The sequence below is a fragment of the Chlamydotis macqueenii genome, chromosome 17 (assembly GCF_036417535.1).
Source record: "Chlamydotis macqueenii isolate bChlMac1 chromosome 17, bChlMac1.mat, whole genome shotgun sequence".
NCBI classification, from domain to species: Eukaryota; Metazoa; Chordata; class Aves; order Otidiformes; family Otididae; genus Chlamydotis; species Chlamydotis macqueenii.
In genome coordinates, this window is record NC_141572.1 from 1,850,992 (window position 1) to 1,871,250 (window position 20,259).

General features: G+C 45.2%; 1 protein-coding gene across 1 annotated transcript in view; it reads left to right on the top strand.

The window, feature by feature from the left end:
* The window catches only part of GRK3 (G protein-coupled receptor kinase 3), a 68,012-nt gene that overhangs the window by 24,967 nt on the left and 22,786 nt on the right, over nt 1-20,259 (top strand). Inside the window, exons 3-8 of the mRNA XM_086761493.1 lie at nt 11,737-11,810; nt 15,864-15,965; nt 16,771-16,845; nt 18,351-18,412; nt 19,476-19,527; nt 20,163-20,254. Of these exons, the coding sequence (XP_086617619.1) occupies nt 11,737-11,810; nt 15,864-15,965; nt 16,771-16,845; nt 18,351-18,412; nt 19,476-19,527; nt 20,163-20,254 (457 nt within the window). The remainder of the gene's footprint in view (nt 1-11,736; nt 11,811-15,863; nt 15,966-16,770; nt 16,846-18,350; nt 18,413-19,475; nt 19,528-20,162; nt 20,255-20,259) is intronic.

Here is a 20,259-nt window from a genome sequence, read left to right on the forward strand (position 1 = left end):
AGACTGGAAACCTTGAACTCCAGAAGTAGTATTGTAGGAGAGAAGATGAGCCAATATATAAGGAATGTAACATATCTAGAGATAACAAATTGTAAATTATTAGAATGAAATTTCACTTGGCTGTTTCCATGTTTAAGTTTTCAGCAAACACACGTACCAGACTAAACCCCAAGCTGGTCGTGCGCAGCCTGCAGTGATTTTGTTGTCTGTGTTTCGTAGGTTTGTTTGTTTTTCCCCAGGAAGCGTGTATGTAAACTCATTCCTTTCAGATGAGATGAGCCCTCAGGGATTTGTTCAGGCATCCCGCAGCTGCACACCTGAGGCTTCAGCAGTGGTCTCCTGCAGCGGCAGTCTCCTGCCTTTCCTTCCAGCTCCCTTTGCAGCGGCTTTGCTGGTGTGCGGGGGAGCTGACATCTGGCTGCATGCAGATGTGGCAAGGGGAGCTGAGGAGGAGGAGAGGGCAGCTGGCCTAAGGCTCTGTGCGTGGATACTGGCCAGGGACGGGTGTTTCCAGCACGCTGCTGGTGCTGCAGCTGGGCTGCAGTGGCCTCTGAAGGTCTTTGTGCAGGTAATGCACGTGGGGCCAGGGACAGCTGGGCTCCAGCGTTAGGTCCCGCTGCTAGGTGAGCTCTTCAATAGCCTTTGTGGCGCCAGGTCCACGACCAACTTGCAAGGAAGGGTTGCAAAGACAGTTTCGGAAGGCTTTGAGCTAAAATGTTATAAACCCATCCTTAACATAGTGCAAAGTGACTTCCACACCAAAGACAGTGTTTTCTGTCTGTTTGTATGACTTTAGCTTCCTCAGCCCGTGTCTGATGGAATGTCCTACTCGTGTTCAAACAGTGATGGTGTACGGTCTTGGTTTCCTCCTCCTCCCCCCAGCAATTTCTCAGTCAATCCAAAACAGTCGCACTCCCATGGAGATTTTATCAATGTGTCTTGAAACAATTCACAGACTAATTAAGCTTCTGGACACCGCTGTGAAATAGGTAAGTATTAGTTTTCCATGTCTGCAGCATGGCATAATAACAGCTTTGATTAATTTTACCTGCATGGCTCTGCACTAATAATAAAGCAAATTCTCTGGTCCTGCCATTGCTACGCATTCATCTCAGTGGGATAACTCCTTAGGAACAGAAGAAAAGCTCAGAAACGAGGGGAAGAGTAAGTAGAATCTAAATTATTGAAGCTGTTAAGGCTTCTAACTTGCAGCAGTGCTTGTAAGAGATAGAGCGGTTAGAAAGTTGCAGAGAAGCTGGAGAGCTCTGGCTATCAATTATCTCATGATTTCATTTGTAGAGCAGAGACCAGATGTGGGTACTTACTGTATGCCTTTCAGATGCTTTTATCGTTCTATACCAATATCCATCCTGTAAAAGAACAATGCGTAATTCAACTTGAAGGAAATGTGGGGATATTGCTTCTCTGTCCTGGCCTCCTTCCATGGACAGCGTTGTGTCCAGCCAGGCCTCTGAAACATTCTGCTCTCAGACGTGTGCAGGTCTACGGTGGTTGGATAGGGAGGTTCATAAATATGCAAAACAGTTTCTTCATGTTTCCAGGTACTTCTGTCAATAATTTCTTTGATGGGAAGGGGAAGGAGTCTGAAGAGAAGTAGAGCCGTCTGTTTCTGGGCCTCCAGCTCTCAGCAGCTTTCTTCTTCAACCAGTGGAAGGCTCTAGAATTCACGTAGGAGAATCATCTGTGTGCTGTCACTGTTGTTCTAGGGGTTTTACTCCTCTTTACCTAACTAGGTGCTGTGTGTATTCGCTGATTGAATACTGCTGGGTTTGTGTTTCGACTTTAACCACAGTACAACAGTCTTTGTCCATGCTGCTGCAGAGCAATCTGATTCCTTCCGGTGGCTAACATCCTGAACAGTACTTGCTAAGGTGAACGCTGGCAGCAGAGACTTGAGTACCCTTCTGTTTTGAAATTAATCCGAGTCTTCATTAAATGATCCTGTCGCTCCCCTCTCCCCCACGAAAAGACACAGACCTAGGCCCTTTCTTAGAGGTAGAAACGCACCTCCCAGTGTGCTTTGTATGTTAAATAATTAATAACAGTGAGCGGTTCATAGCTTAGGGCGTGTCAAAAGAAATAGTGTGCTTTTCAGTAATAAAGGGACAGTGACTTGGAAAGGAATAGTGTAATGGAAAAATATGAATGAAGGAGTTAACAACTGTCACATCCTTCATAGGGACTGGATATTCTTGTGAGGTGGGGAAAGAACCCCTGCGACAAATAACAACCAACCATCCTGATGTTTTTAAGCTGCTGGTACTTGTTAGCTTGCTAATAGCTTGCAGTAGCAGTGGGGGTTTCTTCTATTTACAAGTGAAAAAAGAACAAAACCTCAAGTGGGATGTGTATTTCTTGATGAGCTTTGGTGAAGGAGTTCAGTCACGTTCTTTGCAATAACTGATTGATTGAAATGAAATGCTTCCCTTCTGTATTTAGTTGTCCTTTTAAAATTAGAGTATTTTTACGTATCTTTGTTTAGTGATATTAGTCCTTGGTCTTTTGGAGGTGCTTTTTCTTATGTACAACCCTTTTTTTTTTTTTTCTCCCACCTTTGATACTTTGAATGCCTTTCATACTCCACTTCCAATGTACGTACGGATCGTCTTTAGTCGACGGGGATTCTGGACGTCAAGAGAGACCAGAGTATGAAAGATATGTACTAAATGTGGTTTGGATATAAGTTTCCCTCATTCATTTATTTTCATGGCTTTAAGAAAAGGATTTGTTGCATGATGGATATTCAGAGGTACATTTCATGAGGATATTAAGATGATACGTGGTGGGGTTTTTTTGAGGCAGAGATCCAGTTGCAATTGCAGTGCATTAAGCACAGACATCACATTTTTTTGTAATGATTTACAGCTGCATGTTAAAAATAGACCACATTCTTCTTTTCCTTAGAAATCCTTTTATCATTTGAACTGGTGTGCCACCACTTGACATCTTGACAGCTGCTGGTCCTACCCTTTGAAAGCGCTGAACTCCTGGCTGCTGTCAGTGGAGGTGGAAGGCTGTTTACCGTGTGCCTCCTTGTTTGAAGTGCAGACTCCGTAATCCACCTCAAGTATTTTGCTCCCAACTGCTCTTCAGGGCTCGAAGCAGAATAATAATAGCATGCTCTCAGTAAGTCAGTGTATTAGCTGCCTGAGATCCTCTCCTGTGTAAGCCTCTGTTGAGGTTTGACACGGAATCTGCGGATGCTCCTCCTTCGTGTCTGAGACGCGTGTGCTGGCGGAGCGGTGCGGCGCTGCTGCTCCTCTTGCCGCAGGAGTTTAAGGCGTGCAGAGATCTAGCGTTTGGGAAGATGGCTGACCAAGTTTGAACAAGCGTTAGTGATTTCCCTGGGTGAGAAGCTATTGGAAAATGTGCCTGGAAATGAGGATTTTCTCTGGAGACACTTGAAACCTTTTAGCCAAGGTTTATTTTCATGTGATGATTTATAGACGTCATTACACAAGATACCTGGCAACTTACGGACTCATTTTGAGCTCAGTTTGATTCTGTTCTAGGGAGATTGTTCTGCACTGCTCACCACTGTATGCAAGTCCTATCTTGTGAAATACAATTTGTTCTTTTACCCTGCTTTTTATGCGCAGAGATATGTTTCAATTTGTTATGATGTATTATTTTTAATGAAAAGTAAATGTACATTAGGATCTATTAGGAAAAATAGGTTAAGGACAAATAGCTCATAATTGGAAAGAAAAGTAGTGGAGTCTGTGGAGCCTTGGGGCTGTGAGGATTTTTGTGGCTCTGTACCTCGCCACAGCTGTGATTCCTACGCAGATGAGCTTTCCCTGGTAGTAGCAAGTCTCTTTGTTCCTGAACGAGGAAATCTGCGGTTCTCTCAGTTCCGGAGCTTTTAGGTGGTCTTAATTATCCTGTGCTATGGCAACTGAAGGCGTGTATCACACAGAGCAGGATTTTGAACTGTACTGGATATTCTGGAACAACTGCAGGCTGGTTGGAATTACAGTTTTCGTATGGTTTAATAATAGACCCTACTCCTGACGTTTTGTGTCTGAGGCCCAGAGAGCAGAGCTCTTCCTGGTGCTGATGGTGGGCTCGTTATGTTACTTGAGATAAGTGAAATAAAATGGGATAAAACATAAAATGCCACGTTGGGAAGGGCTCACGGGTGTCGCGCAGTGGATCTGCACCGTTTCACTGAGCCGTGCCTCCGGGTGAGGGCCGTTTGGGTTTAAACACCAGCATACAATATGTCCCCGCGGGTGGCAGCTGCGTTTAGCTGGCGCTGGGTGCTGTCCTGCAGTCCCCTCAGCAGTTCTGCGCAAGAGGCTTTTCAGAGGACGAGGCGTCCGCGTGCAGATGTCCCTCTGGTTACGCTCCTCTGGCTTCTGTATGCTGTTCTCTGAGTTCAGCCAAGCGAGAGAGATCCGGGGAGGTCTTGGAGGGATTAGGACAGAGACCTTTAAGTGCCCTAAATGAGGAAAAATCCTTGTGCTGCAGGGTTTGCAGAGCACGAGCGCGCTCCTGAGCAGGCTGATGTGGGGAAGCTGGTGCCGAAGCCTTGCCTGCCCGTCGGGGCTGTTATCCGCAGCCCGTGGGGAACGAGCCGGTACCAGTTCTGGAGCAGATGTCGCTACTGCTTTGTTTTTCATTACTCTGTATTTATACACAGCACGTTTAGTTAGGGTTTGGAAACAGCCTGATATTTTTGTTTTCTAATTTGCTATTTTGCCGACTAGAAAGAGTCTACATCAGCATTTTGGACCACGTTCAGGTCTGCTGTAAGTAGATGCAGCTTCCTTTCCATCAGTGACATTGTGAGTCCTTACGTCAGGGCTGAACGTGTCTATTTTTAGCTCTGCTGTCTTATCTAGCCACTTCTGTTTGTTTTAATAAGATTTTTATTTACTCCGGTTAGAAGGATATTTGAATCCTATACTAATAAAATTCCAGTTAGAATTAGATAAGTAGTTTTCTCTCCAAAGTTCATTATAGAGTTCCTCATTATTATTATTATTTTTTTTTAATTATTATTCTGTGTTCTCAGTTAATTAGCATTGTGGTGAGGATGGGGACGCGGTGTTGGGAATGTGGAGGTGACCTTTAGACCTCAGGAGGAGGTGGAAGAGCAGTGCTCGCCCCTCTGGCTGGCCGGCAGCGTGGCTCGAGCTGCCGTCCCGTTGGGGAGCGTTGGCAGAGCCGGCCTGGACCCGCCGGCGGGGCAGTGCGTCCTGCTCAAATCACAGTAATCGCAGGGCAGGAAAATGACAAGTAACTGTAAAATGAGAAGGCAGCTTTAATCCCTGCACGTGGAAGGGGCTACATTCCTTTATTAACACTCTAAGAGAGAGGGCCTACATTGCAGGTTTTATTTATTTTCTAAAAAAAAAGACTCTGCTAACAAGCAGGTGGCTTTTAAAAGTGCTGTGTGTTGGCAAAGCAGTACCTGGTTCTGTTGGTCTCAGTAGCGCTGTGCAATCCCATGCTGGGAGAACATTTTCGGGGGGCTTCAGGCTGAGCCTTGCTTATGCCAGGGCGGATAGGGCCCGCGGGCTTCGGTCTCACTGCGGAGCCAAGGGTGGCTGCTAGGCAGTGCTGGGCTTGCATCAAACCAGGGCAGCTGCAGAGATGCGAATTCAGAATTTCCTAGATGGAGAGTGTTAAATGGATAAACCTGCCAGGCTGGGATAGCCCGGGAAGGGCTGCGGGCTCGTGGGGGACGGGCACCTAGCCACGGGTACCCGCTGGCCGTTCGGCGCGAGAAGGGTCGTGCGGGCGGCGTGGGGCCCTTGCGTGGAGGCACATCGTGGTGTGGGAGGCTGCTTGGGGTAATAAAGCAGTGTAATCCATAATCGGCTCGTAAACGTGGTGTCAGCGGCCAGGCCAGGTTTGGGAGAAGCGTGTAGGCTGCTCCTCAGCTGCGTTCCTGTTCTCTGCCTGAGCCTGGCCTGAAGAAGTGCTGAGTTCAGGGAACTAAAGCACAGACCTTACTAGTTCAGGCGTGGGGTGGAGGGCTGCTGTTGTCTTAAGAGGCAGGATTTCATGCAAATTTTCTGAAATCATGTTAGAAAAGCATAATTTGAAATAAATACAGAAGTAAAAACTACGTTGCTGGTTGTAAGTGTCCGGTTACAACTGAGCTGCAAACCTCAAGGGTTTTTAATCCCTCCTTGAAAGACATTTGCCTTGTTAATCTGAGTTAGTGCAGGTAATGGCATTTGGCAAACTTAGCCGTACAGGGTTGTCCATAAAAAGATAATGGGAAAAATAATTGTCCAGAGAGTGGGAAAGCAGAGGCTTGGAGCGAGGCGCTGTCTCACTGGCATGTGTGTATTACTGATACCATCCATCACTTTGGTGTTACCAGAAAAAGCTTTGATTTCCCCCCCCCCCGCCCCTCTAACAACTAATGATTTGGTTGTTGCAGAAATTATATAGTATAGAAGAAGAAATCTTTATAGCAAAAGCTGTCAGCATCTTTATTTCATAAATAATTGCTGGTTCCTTTTATCTGTTACTTAACACTATCATTTTTTTAATTCCTGCTTTCTGTTCTTGGTCTTATTTTTCTGTCTGTAGTTAACTGTGCTTATTGTGCTTTCCGTCAGTTGTCCTTGAACTTCTTAAAACTACTGTCACTTACTCAATGCTGCGTCTGTCAGCTCGTCTCCCTGTTACCTGAGAGCTACGCTTTCTGGCTCATAATTTTTCACTCAATCTAAGAACATTTGTAAAGAAGAGATTTCCTTTATGCTGCAGTGGCAGCGCCAAATCTATTGATACAACAGGAGGTGGAAAGAGAAACACTTCCAGTGTGGAGAGCATTGAGCGCTAATGGGATTTGTTTGAATTCAGGACAGCGGAAAGATTCCAAGCGTGCTGGTACCTGGGGACGTGGACTGCTCGGGCAGACAAGCTGAGAACACAAGAGGGAGGAGCAGTGTGTTTGCATTTGTAGTTGTGCTGTAGAAGAGCTGATGGTTTAAGGCCAGTCATTAAAAAAAGAGGTAAAAATCAGGGAATAGGACTTCTTAAATGAAGAATTTACCCACAAAATCTTTTGAATTTTTCTTAATACTTGGGAGTTTTAGATCCTTTCGAGCAATACTCTTGACTGGGCAGAGGAGATGCTGGTTCTGTTTTCCCCCGTTGTAAATCTTTACTTGAAGTAGTTACAAGTTACTAAAAACCGCTCTCATCGCCTGGCAGTGTTTTTGTTTCTTGGCTTCCCCAAAGATTTTTCCTTAATATCTCTCTCCTCCAAGCTACGCAAGATTCTCTTACAGTTCCCAGATCCTTCTTCGTTCCTTATCCCTAACCCGCAGCCTCCCATCAGTCATCCCTGCACGCGAAGCTTTCCTGCAGGCCTCCCGTTGTCCTGGCACTGTGGCAGTGGTCGCCGCTTCCGGCTGCTTCCCAGCACGGCCGTGGGATGTAGCTGCTGTTCGGCCGATGTCAGACCTGCGCAGAAGAGCAGCTCTCCCTCCAGGCAGGGCAAGGAGGGATGCGTTTTGCTGTCTGCATTTTGTTGTCTGACTTTACTGTCATTTTGACAGAGAAAATGCCTGAGTTGACACCCTTTCCTCCTGTTTTCATGAAGCAAGTGAAAAACATATTATTAATCGCAAGATTATAAATTAATTAAAAAACTCCATCACTCGTTTATCCTTCCCCAGATACAACTGAAGAAGAGGTTGTGCTGGACACCCACAAATTTTTCTCTAATGTCTGTGTTGCTAGTAATTCTAAGAGTGGCACTCAGGGTTGCCTAATGCTAGCCAAGTGTTAGGACGTACTTAAAAACTCTGGGGAAAAAAAAAAAATCTAATTCTCGTCAATCACGTGTGAAATGTTGTAGTCAGGAGGAAGGTGATTTCCCCAGCGCGGCGAGGGGGCTGCTGCCACCTGGACCCCTTTGCCGGAGGCTGCCGGCCCAGCTCCCGCACGGGACGAGCGGCTGCTTTGCTCGTTGCCACCGCAGGAGCGGTAACGGGTTCTGCAGCTGGCTCTCCCCTTCCAGTGCTGGAGTGTTTTTCCAGTGCTGAGGCCACCGGAGAGCATTTCAGTGGCCGGTGCAGGCGCTGTGGTGTAGCGGTGAGAAGTGTGTTCTTGGAGCAGTCCAGAATCCGTAGGTTCCGGCTGTAAGGTGTGGGTATGTGCTAGCAGACCTGGAGAGCTTGCAGGAGGAGGTAGCCTGGTCCTGGTTTGCAGAGCAGGGCATGCGTCTGGCTTTCTAAACTCTTCCTTGGAAGGCTCGTGGTACGTAATCCTATGGTTTGGTTAGAGCATTTCTTTTAAAAAACAGTGCTGGACACCTTTCTGGCAAGGGCAGCTGGCCCATGTGAAACCCCGTTTTTTGGTGCCTGTATAAGCTGCGTGTATGCACGCAGAGTATCGTAATATCCCTACAGAAATGCTCCCAGTCCATGGGTTCTTCAGAGGAAACTTGAAATGCCTATTTTTATTTCAGCTTAGCTGATACCAAGCAGCGTTTCTTAACAGGCAGTGTTTTTTTGGTTTGGTTTGGATTTGTTTTGTTTTTCTGCAGAGACAGCTGCTGAAAGCTGCTGCTCTGATTGATGTGTTAAGCGCTCCCCAAGTATTACAATAATATTCTTTTTGGATGCTACTGACCTTTTCGAGTGGGTTTTTTTTTCCCCTCTTGCAACTTGTAAAAAATTACAATAAAAAAAGATCTTAACCATTTTTCTGGCTCCGAGAGAGTTTCCCTGTGACCTCCTGCTGTAACGAGCAGGGCCGTGCCCAGGGCGAGGAGCGGGCCGGACCTCGTGGGCCGGGGTCAGCGCCCGTGCCCGGTGCCCACCCGCCGCGGCCGAGGGGACGCCCCGGCTGCCGTCCTCCCCGCAGGGCGCTGCGGAGCTGGAAGAGCCGCCCTGCGCTTCTGTCTGCGGCAGCCTTGCAGGTGTCTTGGGTGTGCTGCTAGCGAACAGTTCCAGCACTGGAGAAGAGATGTTTCGTGCTAGAATTTGTTGTGCTGCAGTATATTTTTCAATAGTTTATTTTTTTATCCTACACTTTAAAATCCTGCAGTAATAACTCTGCTTGTCCTCACTGGAACCTGACTGGCAGCATTCTCTCAGTACTGTCTCCTATGGCTACCACTTATTATGACTGTGTTAATCACCTATAAAAGTTTCTAACGCCTTTTTTCGGACGTCTGCTGTTTTGCGTAGCGGTGCGGTTTGGACGAGCGGCCGGGTGAGAAGCGGGCTGGATGGCGCGGGCAGCATAGGCCTGCGATTGTTCCTCATCCTCCGGTCTTGGGAGCCTTTTCTTTCCCTGCCATAATGAAATTAAAAAGTTTGGAAAATATTACACAGGGCTGAAATGCTTGGCGTGGCATTGTTGAAAATTTGTGTTGGTATATTTTCACACTCCTCCCACAGTTGTCTTTGTGGTTTGTTGGGGTTTTTTTGTTTGTGGGTTTTTTTGGTAAACAGCCAGGAGCTGGGCCCACGCCAGGGATTTTTCTTTCACTGCATTCAGCGCTGTTTGTGCCACTCGTCAGTCTCTTAATTACATGGCTGCAGTCTTCTTTGGTTCCTTGTCCAAATAACGGTTCAGCCACTGCAGCGTTGCTTTGCTCGCCGCTGCTGCCGTTCCGATCACGTGAGAAGAAGAGTTACCGAACCAGGTTCGCTTCTGTAAGCCGCGTGTTCTGTTCTCAGAACTGGGCTCGTGCCACGGTTCCTGCACAGGCAGGGGGGTGTGAGCTCTCCGGAGGTGGGGTTTGCCCGTCACTGGCGATGCGCGGCTTTGGGGGGTTTTGGCAGCGGTGGGACGGGCGGTGGCCTGCTCAGGGTCCCTGCTTGGGAGCGCTCGAGTCCCGTGCCGTGACAGGGCGATGCGTGCTTTGGTGCCTGGCTGGGAACGCCGTCCTTCCTACGAGGGTGCTTTGCTCCCGTCTCCTCTGCCGTAAGGGAAGACAACTTACGAGGAGTATTTCCAGGAAAGCAGGACCTAAGACGAGCCCTTGGAAAAAAGAGAAAGGAAAAAAGCGGTCTAATTGAACATCGCTTTTAAGGAGTAGAAAACTTGGGGTGGGTTGGTTTGTCGTCAGAAAAGCACATTTGGGTATAAAATATTTCAAGAATTATTCTTTTTGTTGAGAATAATTAGAAAGTTTGGAGAATCTCGTAAGATAATATCTTAATTAGATTTCGCTCTGTTTAGAGAACAAAACCCAGTTTGTCTAATCTTCAAAACATCATCCAAATCAGCTGAACAGTCAAGCAAAGTATGGGAGCCGTCTCCTCATAATCCCCGTTCTGGTGTTCTGATTGTCACCGCACAAATCCAGGAGAGCCCAGAAACCAAGCTCTTCCAGCGGGAAATGCAACTTGGGTCCAGAGGTAGCTAGGGGGGCTACCAAGAGGCTGATAAATGTTTTCATTGTACATAAATCAAAGCTTTTGTTTGCCTGATTAGCATTGCTTTGCCTGCTGTAACTAATGGTTTGGCTCCTGAGTAGTTGGTGGGCTTTTTTCTTATTGAGGTCTTTGATAAAAGGTGGTGAGTTGAAAGGACGTGATGTGATGTTCCTAACTGGCAGTTACATGCTCTCCTGTACACGCTGCAGTGAAATGCTGTGCAGCACGTGGGGTGGGCTTTGCGTTTTGTTAAAGATAGCGTACTCTGGAAAACGCGAGATGTCGTAGGAAGTTGTGTTACTTCTGAGCTGAGCATTCGTGGGGTGCAGCTTTTTTTTGGTAGGATGATTTTGCTCTACGTTCAAATCCCAATGACATTTTAATTAAAAGAGATCTCTTGTGTGTTTATTTTTTTAAGTTAAAAGGGGCATTTTGTGTCTGGCTGTGCTGCCCTGTTGGGAGCGGAGCAGGGAGCGGGACGGAGCGGTTCCCAGGCAGCGCCAGCCCTCGCGTTGGCCGCTCTGCCGTCTCTTGCTGGCTTTGTTACTTGAGTTTACATTTTTGTGGCCTCACCTCCAGAAGCTGGGTGTGATTTCAGCAAGTACGCAGTAATTCTAAGTAAGGAAAGGCATTGCCTGCTGCGTGAACCGAAAGCACGTTGGGTTCCAGCTCCGAGGGGCTGGCAGGTAACGCGGACATCAGCTGTGACAGCAGATACCTGTGGGGAGTGAAAGGGTACAGGTACACGCTCAGGCATGTGTGAAGATGGTACTTGCAGGGGAAGAAGGTTGTAACGCTGCGTTAAAATGGTTATAATGGAAAATGCTCATCAGCAGGCTGCAGAGGTCATGCTTTAAGTTACTTGCAAAGGAACTATAAAGATCCTGATGTATTTATTGTACTATAAAATCTGTTAGAGGTAACATTAACCAGTAATTCTGAAACTGGGATGCAGAAGAGGTTGTTTTTTGTCAATAAAAAGTAGATAACTCTATTTTAAGAAACCAAAACATGTGAATAGTATCTAGTTTTTACTCTGAAAAAAGAAACTAAATCTGATCCGTGAAGAGGAATGGGCGCGTTACGTAAACATCTCACAGGATTCTCAGCAGGTAGGAACTGGAATATCCTCACTGTCCCGATGGGAGGTGAGTGAGGTTTGTGATCCTTTTCTGTTCAGAAAGCTGCAGAGCTGCTTGACAATTGGTATTGCTAAGCCTTGGCAGTTAGGGATGCTTCCACAGGTACGTACAGTCCGTGATGTTACCCGGGTGCTTTTGTGTCCTTTTTATGAGTTACCATAGCAATGATACGTTTTTTTCTTTTCTTTTATTTTCTTTTTTCTTCCCAGGATTTTTGCTTTTTAAAGACTACTGCATGAATGAGATTGATGAAGCTGTCCCTCAACTGAAATTTTATGAAGAGGTAAGTGGCTGTGGCTGGAGTTTTGGGACGGCACGGGGGAGTGAGGCGGAGGAAGGCTGTTTGTTCACCACATTGTTGTGTCGAAAGATAACTTGGAAAATTCTGAGAGAATGATGGAAAGGGGAGGAACAGAAATAGAGATTAATATATCTTTAGGTTTATTGATATTTGACTGTGGTTCATTTGAAATATTCATAAGAAATGAGTTGCAATTAGGTTCATCTCAGTCTCTGCTTGTAAAATATCCGTGATACCTTGAGTTATGCCAGGTATGTTCTTGGGAAACGGGACAACTTTTGATCTTCGCTTATGAAGATGATGATAAATTTTAGTTCTGCTACAAAACAGAGATGAAGTTAGAGTAAGTAATGTTGGCCAGCCCTTGGTGGAATTACAACAGTGCATTCTTGCTTTCAAAAATACCTGAAAGCAAACCCCGTGCTGCTTATTGTTCTAGCTGATGTGGGACATGGACTCATACCTGTTGCACATAGTGAAGATTTTCCTTAAAGGCAGAAAGGCTAAAATAAGCAAACTTGTCTTATACTGTCCCAAGGAGCAAAAGCAGAAAATGGAGTGTGGTTCCCTGCTGCAGTTTGCTTGTTTGTCCCTGGCACGGCTGGTGGCCGGAGCTGTGGGAACCACAGCCAGCTTCTAGCTGGGCTCCGTGTCATCCGGACGTAAGGAGAGCTGAGGCTGGTGCCAGCTTCAGAGATTTCTTGGGAGTCGCTGTGGCAGGGCTGCAGAAAAGCCCCGTTGAGTGCTGCAGCTGGGTAAGAGGATCCTCTGGAGAGCGATTCGGGAGGTGGCTTCAGATCAGATCCGTTGTGCTCAATTATCAACCAAGAAACGAACAGCCGATGTGCCCAGGGTGGGCACGCATCCAGAAGGATTAATATTTCAGGAGAGCACGGATGGAGCGCGTCGTGTCCTCCCACAGCCCTCCTTCGCTGAGAGGGCTCCGTCGGCGCCTCTGCAAGGACTGCTCGGGAGCCTTGATGAGTCTCCCTGCTCCATTCATTCCTCGTTGTATTTGTGGCACTCTAAATATAAACCTGGAGTCAATCCTGTCATAGGTGCTGGTTTCAGTTAAAACATGCGCACGTGCTTTAAAGGCGGCCTGTGTTGCTCGTTGTTAATTAGAAATGTTGCCTGAGATAACCTTTTGTCTGGATTACTCTTCAGCTGATGATTTAAAATTTTTTCTTGCTGGCGGGCTAACAGCTGGTTATCAGTGAAATCCTTAGCAATGCACGGTTCCCCCACTCAAATTACATCCTCGCTATCAGTAAAGAAGAATCTTCTCCTATCGTTTCCATCTTTTTATATGCTGAAGATAGCACTGTCGTAAGTAATCAAAAGGCATGTTGTAACAGATTGTTTAGCGAGATATTTTTAGCTGCCTCTTTATCTCTGAAACAATGTGAAATTTTATTTTTGGGTTATGAGCAAAGTGTTGCCAAAAAAAGAATTTAAATGCTTTGTCATGTACTTTTTGAAAAATCCCATTAAAGATATTTAAAGAGAGGTTCATTGCGTTTTCTTCTGTGACATACCGGATTCAGAAGGTTTTCTTTTTTTTAATGTGCATTTACTGCATTTATTACATGTAGAATAATTTGAGTACATTGCTGCATTAAAAATCGCTCCTCACTCCAGGGATTTCATACTGCTGCAGCCTCAGTCACGATCAGGCGTTTAACTGGTGAGTGATTCATCCAGATCTGTTTCAAACAAGAAAAAAAAAAAAAAAAAACCAAAACGAACTTTTAGGTGCTTGAAAACTGATGCGTTCTGATTTCAGTTTTGGAAAAGATCCTTTGTCAGACACTCTCCTTGAGGTGAGCTGAAATTTGCCAGGGAAGCGTTGAAGTACGTGGTGAGACAGTGTGTTACCTCAGGGGCAGGAGCCATGCTGAGGGAGCCGCTGCCAGCAGGCAGGTTACATTTATAAATGGTGACGCTCTTGGCTCTGCCTAGCGCAGTGTTTTTTGGCAAGGTACAGTAGTGTTCTATTTAATAAACGTGTAAAATTAGCTCATGAGTATGTCAGGCGTGCATGTTAAATGTACTCGCAGCAGAGGTGTCTGTCGCGTCACCTGGGTGATGAGAGGCATTGGGCAGCGCGTGGGGGAGCAGGCTGAGCTGCCCTGGGATGCAGCGTCCGTGGGGACTTCCATCACCTGCTCTCCCTTTCTCCAAACCTTTACAAAACCAAGGGGCTTGGGTTGATAAGCCCGCTGTACGGGCAGCGGGAGAGACCCCGGCCTGGTGCTGGCGTGGCCGTGGGGGGCTGTTCCAGGAGACCCTCAGCTTTGGGTGCGGGGTTAGGTGGTTTGAAAAAACAATTATTGAAGGGCAGGAGGTTGTGTTCAAGTAAGCCAATATGATAAACATCAGGCTTTCTCCTGTGCTTCTAGTTATTTTGTAGGATTGCATTAATTAAAAATGTTCTTTGGCAAAGATGTTTGAATCATTTTAATTATAAATTGATAGGAAGGGGAAGTAGTCACAGATGGCAGATCGTGGTGGAACTGTTGCCTTATCGTAGTCAGCAAACAAGAGGACTACGGTTAGAGAAATACCGGGTTTAATTACGGTGTTCCACCTTCAAAGCTGGATTGGGCTGCGTTCATCACGCGGAGACCTGTCGAAGAGTTGTGAAGTACAGCTCATCCTGTACAAGGAGCAGCCTCTCAATGAAGGGAAGAAATAATGTTGTGAAATAGAGGCAAAACACATGTTTTTAAAATCCTCATTTTCGAAAGTCCTCAACAATGTGCTTCCTGTGAACCGGGTGCTGTGCTGGCTGTTAAAGCATGGCTGGCAGAACGGCAGAGCCGTGCTTTCTGTCCTCGAGGCGCGGGCAGCGCGTTCTCCCCGTCTCAGGAGGAGATGCTCTGGTACATCGTTTGTGCAGGGTTTAGTCTGTGGGCTGAAAGTACAGACAGCTCGGATCTGTTCCTTCGCTACCAGGCACTGAATGAAATCCAGCTGGGTGCTGTTCAGCTTTGGTTTCTTGAGCCGGTGTAGGGATCCAGCGCACCCTTCGCGCCTGCCTGCCTTTGGACCCTGGGACCTCACGGGCAACTCAGAGCTGAGTCTTTGCCCTAAAGATCCTGGGTGATTTTTACATTCTGTCGGTCCTGTAAGAGCTTTTTCCTTAAAAACGCTCCAGAGGACCCTTGGACTTGGTGAGGGCTTTTCCTGGTTCTGTTCTAAATTAACCCTGTGAGATTGCTGTTGCTTCACCTGGGACACACCGACCTCCTGTGTCACACCTGAAGAAACTTGATATATTCTGTGAACCTGTCTTTCTAGCCGCCTTTAGGATTCACATTCAACATGTAGCTGAACTGCGTGAACATTTTGAGATGGACTTTATATTCTTGCGTGGACGTCTGTACTTGGCGTGCTGTAGCTGCCCTGGAGCGGGAGGCTCGGGCGGCCGCGGGCTGTCGGCGGTGATGGCTGCGCTGCCCGTAAAATATTACAGCTCTGGTCCCAGCCCCGCGAGCGTGGAGAGGGCACATTTAGTGTGCTGTGGATGGTCCAGAGCATGGCGTGAGATAATCTGAGAAAGGGGTCAACGCTCTTGAGTGTTCAGGGAGTGAGGTCGGTGCTCTCTATCTGTGAGCTGAGCAGAGGGGCAGAAAATCTTCAGCAACGCTGCCGTGGGGTTGGCTCATCTCGCTCTCCTTGCGCGGTCCAGTCCTCTCGCGCTGTTGGCGTCTGACTTCCCTGTGCGGGTTCGTACTCACAAATGGTAGATGGAGGAAAATGTGCTGCTTCAGCTGGGTCCTTTTCAGGTTGTGAAAAAGAAAGCTTTGTGGCAATTTTAGGCAAAACAGTTTCCTTGCATAAAAATTTGGAGGTAGAAGGGCAATCTGAGGTCAGCTGTAACTATGGTGTTGCAGGAGGTTTTTCTTCAAGTCTTAATTACGAAAATAATACAGTAAAATAAAACTTCAGCCAAAGTCTTGGTTTTACCAAATGAGTGAAAAATCATTAGAAATGTGCTCATCTAATGGGTCTTTCTCTCTTGCATTGCAGATAAAAGAATACGAGAAACTGGACTCTGAGGAAGAGCGTCTGAGCCGAAGTCGGCAGATCTACGACACGTACATAATGAAGGAGCTCCTGTCCTGTTCACACGTGTGTATCATCCAGAGTTCACGTTGCCCCTTGCCTTATTCGAGGAGCTTGACAGCAGTGGTAATTCAGAATAACTGCTGTTCTACTCAGAGAACCATCAGGACTCTTGCTGAAGGAATTGTTACTACAAATACTTGCAGTGCTGTGGATTTCCGTTTGAAGTCCGTGGGACTGGGTTTGGCAGAATTCAGCATGCTTTTTTTAAAAAAAAAATTCAGTAATGAGGTGTAAAGATTGCTGGTGCGTGCCAATTTTTATTAAACTTGGTGGTACGCAGAGGAAATATTAGGGGATGTTTCTGTTTTGTATTTCTTTAAGCTAAATCTGTTTTAAAATACATTAAAGTGCATTTTGTGTGTCTGTATACATGCACACATATACATACGTAAGTTTCATTTGCTCTTACTTTAAAGAAAAACTTGTAGTGTTTCACCCTCGTGGGTGGTTTTTTGGATGAAAGGTTTAAGCAATTTTTTGTTAAGCATGCGTTATTGGCTTTGTAGTGGTAAAAGGTCCATGGAGTAAAAGTGTCCATGGAGCTGTCCCTGTACATGGGATTTTTCATGGATTTGTTAGAGGAGCATCATCTGGTCCTTTTGTCTTCACCTCTCTCCTCATCTTCCCCTCTCCTGCCTCCCCAGCTCAGGATAATTGTTTTACGGTAGCATTCTGCGTGTTTCACAGTAACATACTTAGGGGAAGCTGGATTGCATTCCTGCTGCAGTATGCGTTAAAAGATCATCGGTGCTGCAGACCTTAAATGAGACTTCTTACATTTGAAATCTTTCTTTTTCTTTTTCAAAAGCCTTTCTCCAAACAAGCTGTAGATCATGTACAAACGTATTTAGCCAAGAAACAAGTGCCAGCCAACCTTTTTCAGGTGAGGTTAAGACAGTCTGAATGGTCAAGTTTTCTGCACTTATTTGACAGTAAGTGACTTCGTACGTATTATTTAAGGAGATGGAATAAAATGGCATTGGTACATATTCTTTATTAGAATGCTTTTCTAAGTCAAATAAAAAATACGAATTCCTATTCTTACCTAAATTATTTTAAAGCACATTTATGAAAGGTTCATGGTATATGAACAGAATAGTTTTTAGATGTGTGTAATTTTAAGCCATTCAATGATTTAGAATAAATCACTGAACATCAGGCAGATACATATCCTGTCAGGATAAAACAAACTGCACAGTGGGGAAATAGCCTTAATGTTTCAGTAGTGTGAAATCTTTGGAAACATTTTTTCTTTAATTTTAAGGCGTATTAATTCCTAGTTGATGATGGTGTGGAATTAAGCATTTGTACCATCTCCCGTGTTTTTCTTTCTCTCCACAAGAAAAAAAAAAAACCAATAAAAAATTACCTTTCTAAATGGGAGTTTCTGCACCATTAAAATTGTGGTGCTTTTTAAAACTACTTTCTAAAATTCTGAATTGATAAAAGAAAGTATGAGATAGACGTATCTCCAATTTGAATTTAAAAATAAATGGTTTCCTGGCTCATTTGTGAAATTATACGTGTTTTCTGTTATTCCTTACTTTAGTAAATGAATGAGAAGTGTAATATTTCTTGTTACAGCTCTATTACAGTGATAAAATACAAGAAATTCAGATACATGCTACCTTTTGTGGCTAGGTGCATTAGTGTGGTTTTGCAGATAATGAACCTCGTCAATCCTGGAGTGTTTATAAGCTTAAATGTCTTTGACGCAAGTTTTACCTCTTTTTGTATATTGCAAAAATGTGCACTGCCCCCACTTGGTTTTTCTTCCTGCTCAGCGAACTGTTTGTAATGTTGTGGTTAGGTGAAGTGACAAATTGATAACTGCGTTGCCTGAGTTGTATCTCACCGCTAACCGGGTTGGGATTTGAGATCGCTGCGTGCCGTCGCACATCAGGAGACAGTATGGCTCTAGAAAAAGTCACTTGTGAAGTGAAGGTGCTGGTTTCTTACTAGGGACAGAGAGGAGAGAAGCACCAAAAAGCTGAAGCGTGGCAGCAGCTCTGGGCAGTACAGACTCCACAGGAGAGACCATGTGTTGTGTTGAAATAGAGCTGAAAAATGAACTGCGCTGTGCGTGTTTTGTCAGACCTGTCCACTGACAGGTGCTATACCCAGGTTTTGTACAGCGCCCCCCCCCCCCCCCCCCAAGGCAAACATTTAAGGTTTTCTAGCTCATGAAAATATTTTCTATTTGGCTTCAGGGCACCTGTTCAGATTCCAAAAGCTAGATGAAGCTAAATGCTTCACGGAGCCTTCTTCAAAGAAAACACATTAAATGCTGTGGTTGTACAGGGCCGATGCGAGTTGTATGTGGGGGGTAGTTCTGCATGATCAGTTTGCTGTATGCTAAATACTGACTGTGTTTCTCAACCCTTTTAGCCATATATAGAAGAAATCTGTGATAGTCTCCGAGGAAAAATATTTCAAAAATTTATGGAAAGGTAGGAACATGACATATTGTCTGAACTTTCTACCTAATGTACCAGGAAGCCAGATCCCTTAAGTATCGCTAAAAAATGTTTAATAAACCTAAATTAAATTATAGTGTATTATCAGTAAGCTTCTGCAAATGACTGACTGTTGTATATCATGATTAGTGTCAGGATATATGAGTGGAACAATTGTAAAGATGACAGATCTTTCTGTTGCTATATGTGGCAGTAATAATTGCAATTTGATCTCAAAGGTTTAAAAATGCAGAATTATGTTCTTGTGGGATATTCTCATGAGTGACCTTTCTTGTGTGTGGCTGAGAGAGCCAGTCATTGTGGTTTGTGTCTGGACACCTTGCAAAGAAGCAGAGTACAGGACGCAGACCCAGTTCAGCGGAGCAGCTCGCTGACCCTTGATGGAGCCGCTCTTGCAGCGGGGTCTGTAAAGCACGGCTCGCATTCAACAGCACCCAGATGCACTGTGCAAAATGGTGTGGTGGTGTTCTGCGGGCAGGCTGAAGTAATTGTAAAATGCCTCCGCAGAACTATTATTTCTTACTCTGAAAATAAATACTTAATTATTTATGTAGAAACGAGAAGCTATTTTTTGGCAGCAGCTTGTGGTATTATTGATGTTTTCCCTGTTTTAAGATAAAATGAGTTGAAAATGTTCCTTGGAGTATATGGAGGTTCATTAACATAAATTGAGCTGCCTCTGTTTTCTTATAATTATCTTTCTCTTTATGTAATTTAAATGTTTGTTAGTTGTTTTTAACAATTAAAAACCATCTGAAAGAGAGATGTGAGGAGATACTGAGCACTTCCAATTACAGGGATAAGGTTAGCCAATATCTTTCTCTCACAAGGGTGTAAAATATGAAGCGTGCCCTGCCTAGCAATTGTTTTTTTGTGGTGGGGATAAGGTTGCAGTTGTTTGAAGGGAAGGCTAACGTTTGCTTGATATCATAGCATGCCCTAGCACAAACTTTATTTTAAATATGAATCTTGATGTTTCCTGTGATACTTTACACAGTAGTCTCAGACAACTTTTAAACTTTTTTTTTTTCTGCAGTGACAAGTTTACTAGATTTTGTCAATGGAAAAACGTAGAGTTAAACATTCATGTAAGTACTTACACGTGTATTTGTCTTGGCCAAGGCTGATACGGGAGAGAAAATGTTCAATTCTGAGTACTGCTGCTGAAAAGGCCTTATTAAGGAGTATGCTGGACGTTACTGCTCTGCGCTTCTGCTCCTAAGTGTCTAGTCCTAACCATTCCTTTCTGGACGTCCCTTCTGCCTCTCTTGAGCGAATAGCTTTTTGATCCTTATAATAGCGGAAGGAAACTGAGCTGCCCAATCTACTGCTTTGTAACAGCCCCAGACACCATCTGTCTCCCTTTCCCCGTATGGTTCTGCCGTTGTCCCCAGCACCCCTGACCTCGGTCGCTGCTTTTGTCCCTCTGCGTGGCTCTGTCGCAGTTTGGCTGTGGAGAGCCCTCCTCTTCTGCAGGCTGCGTTACGGATGAGGCTGTCAGGCTTTGGCAACAACCGTGCTGTTCGTCTTGTTGTACTTCAGGCTGTAGTGCCTGCACGTCCACTGAGAGATAAACAGTACGGGGCTCCTCTTTCCAAAACAGTAACTGCTGTGTGAATGGCAGTAGTTAGGTGTCTTAACACATTAATGGATTGTTTACGTGTTTCTACAGTACGTTTTTTACTACTGGAAAATGAAGTCTGTTTTGTTTTTGCATTTACAGCTGACCATGAATGATTTTAGTGTACATAGAATAATAGGAAGAGGGGGATTTGGTGAAGTGTATGGTTGCAGAAAAGCAGACACTGGAAAAATGTGAG